The sequence below is a fragment of the Pristiophorus japonicus genome, chromosome 19 (genome assembly GCF_044704955.1).
Source record: "Pristiophorus japonicus isolate sPriJap1 chromosome 19, sPriJap1.hap1, whole genome shotgun sequence".
Classification (NCBI taxonomy): Eukaryota; Metazoa; Chordata; class Chondrichthyes; family Pristiophoridae; genus Pristiophorus; species Pristiophorus japonicus.
The window spans coordinates 97,454,188-97,467,567 of NC_091995.1; the positions used below are offsets into that span (position 1 = coordinate 97,454,188).

Genomic DNA, 13,380 nt, shown 5'->3' on the forward strand with positions numbered 1-13,380 from the left:
CCCCTCCGACAGTGCAGCGCTCCCTCAGTACTGCCCCTCCGACAGTGCAGCGCTCCCTCAGTATTCCCCTTCCGACAGTGCAGCGGAAAGCTCCCTCTGTACTGCCCCTCCGACAGTGCAGCGCTCCCTCAGTACGGCCCCTCCGACAGTGCAGCACTCCCTCTGTACTGCCCCTCCGATAGTGCAGCGCTCACTCAGTACGGCCCCTCCGACAGTGCGGCGCTCCATCAGCACTGCCCCTCCGACAGTGCAGCACTCCCTCAGTACTGCCCCTCAGACAGTGCAGCACTCCCTCAGTACTGCCCCTCAGACAGTGCAGCTCTGCACTGGGAGTGTCAGCCAGGATTACATGTTTAAACCCTGGGCTGGGATTTGAATTTGCAACCTTTTGACTCGGAATCAAGTGCTGGCACTGAGCCATGGCTGAAACCTCTTTCCCTGGATAATACAAGATCAAACAGGAATAGAGATGTGATGTAGCTTGAAGTTTCAGTACAATAATCCGAGCTGTTTTACAATGTGTTTTTGTGTGCAGGTGTACTTTGGGCGCTGGTTGATCGAGGGGAATCCTTGTGTTATCCTATTCGATGTTGCAGCTACATCTTGGAACTTGGACCATTGGAAGGCGGAACTGTGGGAGTGTTGTTCTATCGGGATCCCCTGGTATGACCGAGAGGCAAATGATGCTGTTCTCTTTGGCTTTCTCATCACCTGGTTCCTGGGAGAGGTCAGTGAAATCCACGTGGGATCACTCCTAGCTCTGGGCTTTCACATCAGCTTTGTAAACTTGGTGTGATGTACCTTATTTCCAAAAGACTTTTGTTAAAATTCCAGCTGAAAGCTGGAGGTAGTGAGTCCCCAGGTAAATAAGGCAAAAGGCAATGGTCATGGGAAAGGTTGGTCTGGGAATGTGCACTGAGTGGGCTGTCCAGGACTCGGTGCCAGTATCTCTACCGTTTCTAATCTTAGAGCACTGCCATATTATAAAAAGGCACTGAGAGGGTGCAGAGAAGATTTACAAGGGTGATACCAGAAATGTGAGGGTATACATACCAGGAAAGGATGAACAGGCTGGGTCTCTCTTCTCGAACAAAGAAAGCTGAGGGGGTGACCTAATAGAGGTCTTTAAAATTATGAAAGATTTTGATAGAGTGAATACAGAGAATGTTTCCACTTGTGGGGAAGAGCATAACTAGAGGCCATCAATATAAGATAGTCACCCAGAAATCCAATAGGGAATTCAGAAGAAACTTCCTTACCCAGAGAGTGGTGGGAATGTGGAACTCAGGAAGTGGTTGAAGTGAATAGTATCGATGCATTTAAGGGGAGGCTGGACAAGTATATGGGGGAGAAGGGAATAGAGGGTTATGCTGATAGAGTTAGATGAGGAAAGATGGGAGGAGGCTCGAGTGGAGCATAAACGCCGGCATGGACTGGTTGGGCTGAATGACCTGTTTCTGTGCTGTATATCCTGTGTAATCTACATAACATCATCAAAATACCTTAAACAGGTGATGTAGCACTGATCAAAGCCTGTCTGGTGGTGGTGGGGAGTTTGATTGACAGCTGTATCAGATGGCCGGTGGGGGGGGTGATTGACAGCTGTATCAGATGGGGCGTGGGGGTCGGGGGGGGGTGATTGACAGCTGTGGCGAGAAGCCTCTGATTGGAGGTTTATGTACATTTGCATGCCGTGTTCAAGGTGCTATATTAATAAATGTTGAGTCTTCGGGCAACAGAAGGTCTGGGTTAGTTTCAGTTGTTGGTTTTGTTTCACCACGAAAGAAATGAGCAAATATTTTCATGGATTTAGTACCATGAAAGGTAGCTCATAGATCCTTCTTTTGATGTATTATGATGGGAGGAGATTTACCAGAGTGGTACCAGAGATGTGGAAAGACTGGGGTGGTTCTCCTTAGAGAGAGAAGGTTGAGAGGAGATTAGATCAAGGTGCTCAAAATCATGAGGGGTCTTGATAGAGTGAATAAGGAACTGTTTCCAGTGGCAGAAGAGTCGGTAACCTGAGGGACACAGATTTAAAGTGACAAACGACCCAGAGGCAGCGAGTTGTTGTGATCTCGAACACGCTGCCTGAAAGGGCGGTGGGAGCAGATTCAAAGTAACATTCCAAAGGAAATTGGATAAATACTTGAAGTGAACATTTTTATAGGGCTATGGGAAAGAGCAGGGAGTGGGATTAATTGGATCGCTCTGTCACAGAGCCGACACAGGGCCGAATGGCCAGCCTCTTTCTGTGCTGTGTCATTCTATGGATAAGCAGAGTGCACAATAATGCAAATGCACTGAGTACTGTTCATTTATTGTAAATAAATTGTTTGGCTTGGAGCCTAAGTCTTGGACTGATAGACTGTTCACACAATGTGAGGTGCATGTGGTATTGAGGGATATGGAGTTAAAATACAAATCAACCATGATGTAATTGAATTACGGGACAAACTTGGGGGGCTGAATGGCCTCCTCCTGTTCCCATGATACATTCAGTAAGCTGGTGAACATTGACAAGACTCCTTGCTATTGCTTATCTGGATATTGGACAGGTAAATAGGGTCCACAGAATCTGCTTCTGGGAGTTCCTGGTGATACGGAACCCAGGTAGAATATCTAGCATAAACTCTTAAATAACAGGGACGTTAGAAGAAATGTTTGTGTCATCATCATAGGTGGTCCCTTGAACGAGGATGACTTGCTTCCACATGAGTTCACTGATGTTTCAATGAAGGACCCAGTATTCCAGTCCTGAACTCCAGGGGTGGAAGATGCCTGTGGGTGGATTTTTTTAACGTGTGGTGACCGTTGCACACCAGCCACCACACGGGCTTGACAGAGCTAGGCCTTTATCCAGGGGCAAGGGTTAACCAGGACGACTGGTGACCTGCTCTGCTGCACGGACCTAGTGCGCGCACATATCGCAGTGTGGGCTGGGCCGTGGGCCTTGTGTCTTCTGGGCCCCGTACCCTCATTCGCCACACCTCCGCCACGATCCCTCACTGCTCCTCCGCCACAAACACTCGCCGCTCCTCCGCCACAAACACTCACCGCTCCTCCGCCTCAAACACTCGCTACACCTCCGCCACAAACACTCGCCGCTCCTCCGCCACAAACACTCGCCGCTCCTCCGCCACAAACACTCGCTACACCTCCGTCACAAACACTCACCGCACCACCGCCACAAACACTCGCCGCTCCTCCGCCACAAACACTCGCTACACCTCCGCCACAAACACTCGCCGCTCCTCCGCCACAAACACTCGCCGCTCCTCCGTCACAAACACTCGCTACACCTCCGCCACAAACACTCACCGCACCTCCGCCTCAAACACTCGCTACACCTCCACCACAAACACTCACCGCACCTCCACCACAAACACTCACCGCACCTCCGCCACAAACACTCACCGCACCTCCGCCACAAACACTCACCGCACCTCCGCCACAAACACTCGCCACACCTCCGCCACAAACACTCACCGCACCTCCGCACCAAACACTCACCGCACCTCCGCCACAAACACTCGCTACACCTCCGCCACAAACACTCGCCGCTCCTCCGCCACAAACACTCCGCACCTCCGCCACGATCCCTCCCTGCTCCTCCGCCACAAACACTCACCGCACCTCCGCCTCAAACACTCGCCGCTCCTCCGCCACAAACACTCCGCACCTCCGCCACGATCCCTCCCTGCTCCTCCGCCTCAAACACTCGCCGCTCCTCCGCCACGATCCCTCCCTGCACCTCCGCCACAAACACTCGCCGCTCCTCCGCCTCAAACACTCGCCGCTCCTCCGCCTCAAACACTCGCCGCTCCTCCGCCACGATCCCTCACCGCTCCTCCGCCACAAACACTCGCCCCACCTCCGTCACAAACACTCACCGCACCTCCACCACAAACACTCACCGCACCTCCACCACAAACACTCGCCGCACCTCCGTCACAAACACTCGCCCCACCTCCGTCACAAACACTCGCCCCACCTCCGTCACAAACACTCGCCGCTCCTCCACCTCAAACACTCGCCGCACCTCCGCCACGATCCCTCACCGCACCTCCGTCACAAACACTCGCCCCACCTCCGTCACAAACACTCGCCCCACCTCCGCCACAAACACTCACCGCACCTCCACCACAAACACTCACCGCACCTCCACCACAAACACTCGCCCCACCTCCGTCACAAACACTCGCCCCACCTCCGTCACAAACACTCACCGCACCTCCACCACAAACACTCGCCGCACCTCCACCACAAACACTCGCCCCACCTCCGTCACAAACACTCACCCCACCTCCGTCACAAACACTCGCCCCACCTCCGTCACAAACACTCGCCCCACCTCCACCACAAACACTCGCCCCACCTCCGTCACAAACACTCGCCCCACCTCCGTCACAAACACTCACCCCACCTCCGTCACAAACACTCGCCCCACCTCCGTCACAAACACTCGCCCCACCTCCACCACAAACACTCGCCCCACCTCCGTCACAAACACTCGCCCCACCTCCGTCACAAACACTCGCCCCACCTCCGCCACAAACACTCGCCGCTCCTCCGCCTCAAACACTCGCCGCACCTCCACCACAAACACTCGCCCCACCTCCGTCACAAACACTCGCCCCACCTCCGTCACAAACACTCGCCCCACCTCCGTCACAAACACTCGCCCCACCTCCGTCACAAACACTCGCCGCTCCTCCACCACAAAGACTCACCGCACCTCCACCACAAACACTCACTGCTCCTCCGCCACAAACACTCGCCACACCTCCGCACCAAACACTCACCGCACCTCCACCACAAACACTCACCGCACCTCCACCACAAACACTCACTGCTCCTCCGCCACGATCCCTCACTGCTCCTCCGCCACAAACACTCGCCGCTCCTCCGCCACAAACACTCGCCATACCTCCGCCACAAACACTCGCCGCTCCTCCGCCACAAACACTCGCCACACCTCCGCCACGATCCCTCACTGCTCCTCCGCCACAAACACTCGCCGCTCCTCCGCCACAAACACTCGCCGCTCCTCCGCCACGATCCCTCACCGCTCCTCCGCCACAAACACTCGCCACACCTCCGCCACAAACACTCGCCGCTCCTCCGCCACGATCCCTCACTGCTCCTCCGCCACAAACACTCGCCGCTCCTCCGCCACGATCCCTCACTGCTCCTCCGCCACAAACACTCGCCGCTCCTCCGCCACAAACACTCGCCACACCTCCGCCACAAACACTCGCCGCTCCTCCGCCACGATCCCTCACTGCTCCTCCGCCACAAACACTCACCGCACCTCCGCCACAAACACTCGCCGCTCCTCCGTCACAAACACTCACCGCACCTCCGCCACAAACACTCGCCGCACCTCCGCCACAAACACTCGCCGCTCCTCCGCCTCAAACACTCGCCGCTCCTCCGCCTCAAACACTCGTCGCTCCTCCGCCTCAAACACTCGCCGCTCCTCCGCCACGATCCCTCACTGCTCCTCCTCCACAAACACTCGCCGCTCCTCCGCCACAAACACTCACCGCACCTCCACCACAAACACTCACTGCTCCTCCGCCACGATCCCTCACTGCTCCTCCTCCACAAACACTCGCCGCTCCTCCGCCACAAACACTCACCGCACCTCCACCACAAACACTCACTGCTCCTCCGCCACGATCCCTCACTGCTCCTCCGCCACAAACACTCGCCGCTCCTCCGCCACAAACACTCACCGCACCTCCGCCACAAACACTCACCGCACCTCCGCCACAAACACTCGCCGCTCCTCCGCCACGATCCCTCACTGCTCCTCCGCCACGATCCCTCACTGCTCCTCCGCCACAAACACTCGCCACACCTCCGCCACAAACACTCACCGCACCTCCGCCACAAACACTCACCGCACCTCCGCCACAAACACTCGCCGCTCCTCCGCCACGATCCCTCACTGCTCCTCTGCCACAAAAACACTCGCCGCACCTCCGCCACAAACACTCACCGCACCTCCGCCACAAACACTCGCCGCACCTCCGCCACAAACACTCACCGCACCTCCACCACGATCCCTCACTGCTCCTCTGCCACAAAAACACTCGCCGCACCTCCGCTACGATATCCTGCCACACCTCCGCACCAAACACTCATCGAACCTCCATCACAAACACCCACCAAATCTCAGCCACGATCCCTCATCATTCCTCCTCCCGAGTCACTCGTCGCAAGACCTTCCCGTTCCCCTGCATTACCAGGGCCCCGCCGATGTTCCTGCCCACGCTCCAAATGACGACCTGGGTCCTGATGACGTCACCCAGTCGCCCACCTTGAAGGACCACATTTCCTGTGGGTTTTTTGTGCCTTAATGGAATGTATGTTTGTTGTAAATGATGTATTCTTTAAATACATTGTGGGCCACCCTGACCTGCGAGAGAACATCGCCCGGGTTATAAATACAGCTGGACACCAAGCCCTGGAACGTGTTTATGTAATGGGCTAATAGGATGAGGAATAAATCTCTATATTGCACACTAATCTCTAGGTTTCACAGAACTGGATGAGCAGTTGCAGAAACATATGAAAGGGTTGAGGGAAAGAGCAGGAAATGAGAGGAGTTGGTAGTTGAGCTGCTAATCTCGCTGTGAGCTGACAGACTCCTGTACTTGATTCTATTTACCCAGTCTGTACTGTGCATGTGTTGGAAATCATTCTGAGACATACATGAGCCACACAATACCAGTGCAGAGTAAAGTATTCCCTTTTGCCTGCTAGGTGCTAACACTGAGATGCATATATGATATATAAGACTTGATAAGATTGAATATTTAGAGAGCTACGTTTTCTGTCCTTGTCTAATCAGGTTTCTTTCCTGTTTAGTTTGTTGTTCAGTGTAAGGGGGACTGCCCGTTTATCATCACTCACTTCCACGAATGGCTGTCTGGTGTTGGTTTGATTATGTGCAGAAACCGCAAGATTCCTGTTGCCACAATCTTTACGACACACGCCACATTATTGGGACGCTATCTCTGTGCTGGAAACGTCGATTTCTACAACAACCTTTCACACGTGCGTACACATTCTTCCCAGTTCATTCAGTTAACAACAGCTATAAACTTTCCCAAATATCCTTAGTATACAATCCCTCTTTGGTTTAAATGGTCCTAAATGTAGAAGTATAGCCCGCACTGAACTAAGGCTGACTTTTTAAAGTCCCATTTTTGTGCTTGGTCCCTTTTATATTTTACTAAGTAACAATCGAGTACCTTTCTGCAATCAATCAATCACCACTTGTGGCAAAGCATTGCACATTCCAGTAACATTTCACATTGTGAAAGTTTCACCGACTCTCCCTCTTTATATCTGGAATTTCTCCGGTGTGGTCCCAAGGGAAACAGCCAAAGCTCAGAGTGAGGACATAAATAGCAATGTACACTTGTTCTGGGAGCCCCACAAAACCTGCTGAAGATACAACACGATATTCGGGGCCCAGATGTTCCATTGCAATCACGCTCTCTTGACTTTCATTTCCTTAAATACTATGTCTATCTGTTTTAATACCTCCAGCCAAGCTCCCTCAATGTACCATTGTGAGAATACAACATTATCACCTTCCTCCTCTCTGTGAATCTATGCTGCACTTTCTCCAACTATTGCATTCCTTCAAAAGTAAGGAGTCTACAACTGTTTTGTGTTGTATAGTCATTATGACTTTGCTTTTTTTTCACTCCCTCTCAATCGAAATCCCAAATCTCATTTGCCTTGTTAATGGCCATTTGTTAATCTGTGGATCCAGCTGTGACTGGGACCCTTTCCTCACTCACTACATTGACGATTTACCATTTTAAGTATATTTTCATTCTTTATTCTTGTTCCCAAAATATATTACCTCATATTTTCTTATATGAAATTGTATAACAATAAGTTGTATTTATATAGCACCTTTAACGTAGGAAACGTCCCAAGGTGCTTCACAGGAACAATTATCAAACAACATTTGACACGAGCCACATAAAGAGATAATAGGGCAGGTGATTAAAAGCTTGGACAAAGAGGTAGGTTTTAAGGAGCGTCTTAAAGGAGGAGTGAGAGATAGAGAGGTTTCGGGTGGGAATTCCAGAGATTGGGATTCAGGGCTCCTCCTCCAATGGTGGTGCAAGAGGTCAGAATTATAGGGCTGGAGGGGCGAGGCCAAAGAGGGAGAGAATTTTAAACTCGAGGCTTTGCCAGACTGGGAACCAATGTATGTCAGTGAGCACAGAGTTGATGTGTGAATGGTACTTAGTACGAAGTAGGATACGGCAGAATTTTGGATGAGCTCAAGTTTACAGAGGGAACAAGGTAGGGGCCGGCTAGGAAAATATTGGAACAGTTGTGTCTAGAGGTAACAGAGGCATGGATGAGGGTTTCAACAGCAGATGAGCTGAGACAGAGGAGGAGACGATGATGAGCTGAGACAGAGGAGGAGACGATGATGAGCTGAGACAGAGGAGGAGACGATGATGAGCTGAGACAGAGGAGGAGACGATGATGAGTTGAGACAGGGGAGGAGACGATGATGAGTTGAGACAGAGGAGGAGACGATGATGAGTTGAGACAGATGAGGAGACGATGATGAGTTGAGACAGATGAGGAGACGATGATGAGTTGAGACAGAGGAGGAGACGATGATGAGCTGAGACAGGGGAGGAGACGATGATGAGTTGAGACAGAGGAGGAGACGATGATGAGTTGAGACAGATGAGGAGACGATGATGAGTTGAGACAGAGGAGGAGACGATGATGAGTTGAGACAGGGGAGGAGATGATGATGAGTTGAGACAGGGGAGGAGATGATGATGAGTTGAGACAGAGGAGGAGACGATGATGAGTTGAGACAGAGGAGGAGACGATGATGAGTTGAGGCAGAGGAGGAGACGATGATGAGTTGAGACAGAGGAGGAGACGATGATGAGTTGAGGCAGAGGAGGAGACGATGATGAGTTGAGGCAGAGGAGGAGACGATGATGAGTTGAGACAGAGGAGGAGACGATGATGAGTTGAGGCAGAGGAGGAGACGATGATGAGTTGAGGCAGAGGAGGAGACGATGATGAGTTGAGACAGAGGAGGAGACGATGATGAGTTGAGACAGAGGAGGAGACGATGATGAGTTGAGGCAGAGGAGGAGACGATGATGAGTTGAGGCAGAGGAGGAGACGATGATGAGTTGAGGCAGAGGAGGAGACGATGATGAGTTGAGACGGAGGAGGAGACGATGATGAGTTGAGACAGAGGAGGAGACGATGATGAGCTGAGACAGAGGAGGAGACGATGATGAGTTGAGACGGAGGAGGAGACGATGATGAGTTGAGACAGAGGAGGAGACGATGATGAGTTGAGACAGGGGAGGAGACGATGATGAGTTGAGACGGAGGAGGAGACGATGATGAGTTGAGACAGAGGAGGAGACGATGATGAGTTGAGACAGAGGAGGAGACGATGATGAGCTGAGACAGGGGAGGAGACGGGTGATGTTACGGAGGTGGAAGTAGGCAGCCTTGATGACGGGGAGGACATCAGGTTGGAAGCTCAGCTCAGGGTCAAATAAAATGCCAAGCTTGCGAACAGTCTTGTTCAGCCTCAGACAGTGTGCAGGGAGAGGGATGGAGTTGGTGGCTAGGGAAATGAGATTATATCTTCCACCTATCAACGTTCTCCCAGTTTATCTATATCCTCTGGGCATCTGTATTTTTCTTGGCAGTTTGCTACTTCCAATTTGGTATCATTATCGAGCGTTGACAGCCAGCCTTTATCTGTAAATACAGTTTTTATATATATATATATATATAAAATATCAAAAGTCGTCCATACACCAATCCTTGGAAAAGCTGCCAGTTTAAGAGGCATCCATTAATTGCAACCATTTGCTGTCTCTTCTACCACACTCCCTTTTATGCCATGAATTCTACTCTCAACCAATTTCTAATGAGCACTTTATCAAATGTGTTATATATGTGGACTTGTATTTACTCTGTACAGCCACCAGAGGGCTCATCCCCTGGAGTCTCAAGAATCCCATAATCCCTTGGGAGCACAGGTATTTAAGGAAACCTCACAGGTTGGAGAGGCACTCTGGAGACCTGCAATAAAAGACTACGATCACACTTTACTTTGAGCTCACAATGTTCAGGCTAACTCTTTCTCCATACACAACAACTGGCGACGAGATACAGATAGTGAACCCAAAGATGCAGAGAACAGTGGGCAACCGGGAGACATTTTCAGAGGGAGATGATTGAGAGCTAGATGGGGAAGAGAGCGCTGCCAAATGAAGGGCGATCCTCACCATCTGTGGGGCACCAACGTATGGCCTCATGAAGAATCTGTTCACTCCAGTGAAACCCACTGAGAAATCGTACGACAATTTGTGCACACTGGTCCGAGAGAATTTGAATCCGAAGGAAAGCGTTCTGATAGCGAGACACCGGTTCTACACCTACAAAAGGTCTGAGGCCAGGAAGTGGCGAGTTATGTCGCCGAGCTAAGACACCTTGCAGGACATTGCGAATTTGGAGCACATGCTTAGAGACTTTTTCATACTTGGCATTGGCCACGAAACCATACTTCGCGAACTTTTGACTGTAGAGACCCCAACCTTGAGTAAGGCTATAGCGATAGCCCAGGCGCTCATTGCCACCAGTGACAATACGAAGCAAATCTCTCAGCACACAAGTGCTGCTAGAAGTACTGTGAACAAAGTGATGTGTTTTCGAATCGTAACGTAAAGGGCAGGTCACACATACCTGCAGCTGTACGTCCGCAGATGACTGAGTCCACCATCAAGGGTGATGAATGCAAGGCCACTATCACCTTGTTGGAGCTGCGGGGCAGATCATCGTTTCCATTCATGCCGATACAAAGAGTACGTTTGCAAGGGCTGTGGAACAATGGGACACCTCCAACGAGTGTGCAGATGAGCTGCAAAGCCTGTTAAACCTGCAAACCACCATGTTGCAGAGGAGGACAGATCCACGGAGGATCACGACGAACCAGAGCCTCTCATAGAGGAGGCAGAGGTACATGGGGTGCACCCATTCACCATGAATTGTCCCCCGATAATGCTGAATGTTGAACTAAATGGACTCCTGGTGTCAATGGAGCTGGACACGGGCGTGAGCCAGTCCATCATGGGCAAAAAGACTTTCGAAAGGTTGTGGTGCAACAAGGCCTCAAGGTCAGTCTTAACTCCAGTTCGCACGAGACTAAGAACTTACACTAAAGAACTGATCCCTGTAATTGGCAGTGCTACCGTAAAGGTCTCCTACGATCAAGTGGTGCACAAGCTACCACTCTGGGTGGTGCCGGGTGATGGTCCCATGCTGCTCGGCAGGAGCTGGCTGGGAAAGATACGCTGGAACTGAGATGACGTCTGAGCGCTGACGGCACTTCATGTGCCCAGGTCTTAAACAAATTTCCTTCACTTTCGAACCAGGCATCGGGAAATTCCAAGGAGCAAAAGTGCAGATCCACCTAATTCCGAGGGCGTGACCCATCCATCACAAGGCGAGAGCAGTATCGTACATGATGAGAGAAAGGGTAGAGATCGAGCTAGACCGGCTGCAAAGAGAGGGCATCATTTCACCGATCGATTTCAGCGAGTGGGCCAGTCATATTGTCCCAGTCCTCAAGGGAGACGGCACTGTCAGAATCTGTGGCGATGACAAAATAACTATCAATCGTTTCTCCCTGCAGGACCAATACCTACTACCAAAGGCTGACGATGACTTTGTAACGCTGGTGGGAGGAAAGACGTTCACGAAGCTGGATCTGACCTCAGCCTACATGACGCAGGAACTGGAGGAATCATCGAAGGCCCTCACCTGCATCAACACGCACAAAGATCTTTTTGTTTATAACAGATGCCCGTTTGGAATCCGATCAGTGGCGGCGATATTCCAGAGAAACATGGAAAGTTTACTGAAGTCGGTCCCCCACACCGTGGTCTTCCAGGACGACGTCTTGGTCACAGGTCGGGACACAGTCGAGCATCTGCAGAACCTGGAGGAGGTTCTTAGTCGACTCAACCGCGTGGGGCTCAGGTTAAAACGCTCGAATTTTGCATTTTCCTGGTGCCTGAAGTGGAGTTCTTGGGAAGGAGGATTGCGGCGGACGGCATCAGACCCACCAGCGCGAAGACGGAGGCAATCAAGAACGCACCGAGGCCACAGAACGTGACGGAGCTGCGGTCATTCCTGGGACTCTTGAACTACTTTTGTAACTTCTTACCGGGTCTCGGCACACTGTTAGAACCACTACATGTGTTATTACGAAAAGGGGCCGAATGGGTTTGGGGCAAAAGCCAAGAAAATGTCTTTGTACAAGCGAGAAAATTGTTATGCTCAAACAAATTACTTGTGTTGTATGATCCATGTAAGTGTTTGGTACTAGCATGTGATGCGTCGTCATATGGCGTCGGGTGTGTATTGCAACAAGCTAATGATTTCAGGAAACTTATTCATCCAGGAGTCTGTCTAAGGCTGAGAGAGCTTACAGCATGATTGAGAAAGAAGCATTAGCGTGTGTCTATGGGGTAAAGAAAATGCATCACTACCTGTTTAGGCTAAAATTCGAATTGGAAACTGACCATAAGCCACTGATATCCCTGTTCTCCGAGAATAAAGGGATAAATACAATGCACCGGCCCGCATCCAGAGATGGGCGCTCACGTTGTCCGCATAAAACTACGCCATCCGCCACAGGCCAGGCACAGAAAACTGCGCCGATGCTCTCAGTAGGCTGCCATTGCCCACCACGGGGTGGAAATATTGCAGCCCGCAGATCTAGCCATGGTTATGGAAGCATTTGAGAGTGAGCAATCACCCGTCACTGCCCGGCAGATCAAAACCTGGACAAGCCAGGATCCCTTATTATCTCTAGTCAAAAGCTGTTTGCTTCACGGGAGCTGGTCCAGTGTCCCAGTGGAAACGCAGGAAGAGATAAAGCCGTTCTTGCGGCGCAAAGCTGAAATGTCTATACAGGCAGACTGCCTTCTGTGGGGCAATCGAGTAGTGGTCCCCAAGAAGGGCATAGACACCTTCATCAATGACCTCCACAGTACCCACCCAGGCATCGTAATGATGAAAGCGATAGCCAGATCCCCCCGTGTGGTGGCCCGGTATCGATGCGGACACAGATGTTCACAGATGTAATACTGCTCGCAGTTAAGCAATGTACCCAAGGAGGCACCGCTAAGTTTATGGTCTTGACCCTCCAAACCGTGGTCTAGGGTACACGTCGACTATGCAGGCCCGTTCTTGGGTAAAATGTTCCTTGTAGTTGTAGACGCGTACTCCAAGTGGATTGAATGTGAGATAATGTCGGCTAGCACGTCCGCTGCCACC

The 13,380-nt window shown here is 51.4% G+C and overlaps 1 protein-coding gene across 5 annotated transcripts in view; it reads left to right on the forward strand.

Annotated features, from left to right (window-relative positions):
- The window catches only part of LOC139230088 (glycogen [starch] synthase, muscle-like), a 79,243-nt gene that overhangs the window by 13,632 nt on the left and 52,231 nt on the right, over nucleotides 1–13,380 (forward strand). For 3 of the 5 annotated variants that reach the window (XM_070861897.1, XM_070861896.1, XM_070861901.1), the window contains 2 exons: nucleotides 536–727; nucleotides 6,880–7,068. In XM_070861897.1, the coding sequence (XP_070717998.1) occupies nucleotides 536–727; nucleotides 6,880–7,068 (381 nt within the window). The remainder of the gene's footprint in view (nucleotides 1–535; nucleotides 728–6,879; nucleotides 7,069–13,380) is intronic. The other 2 variants (XM_070861898.1, XM_070861899.1) reach the window with 2 other exon arrangements.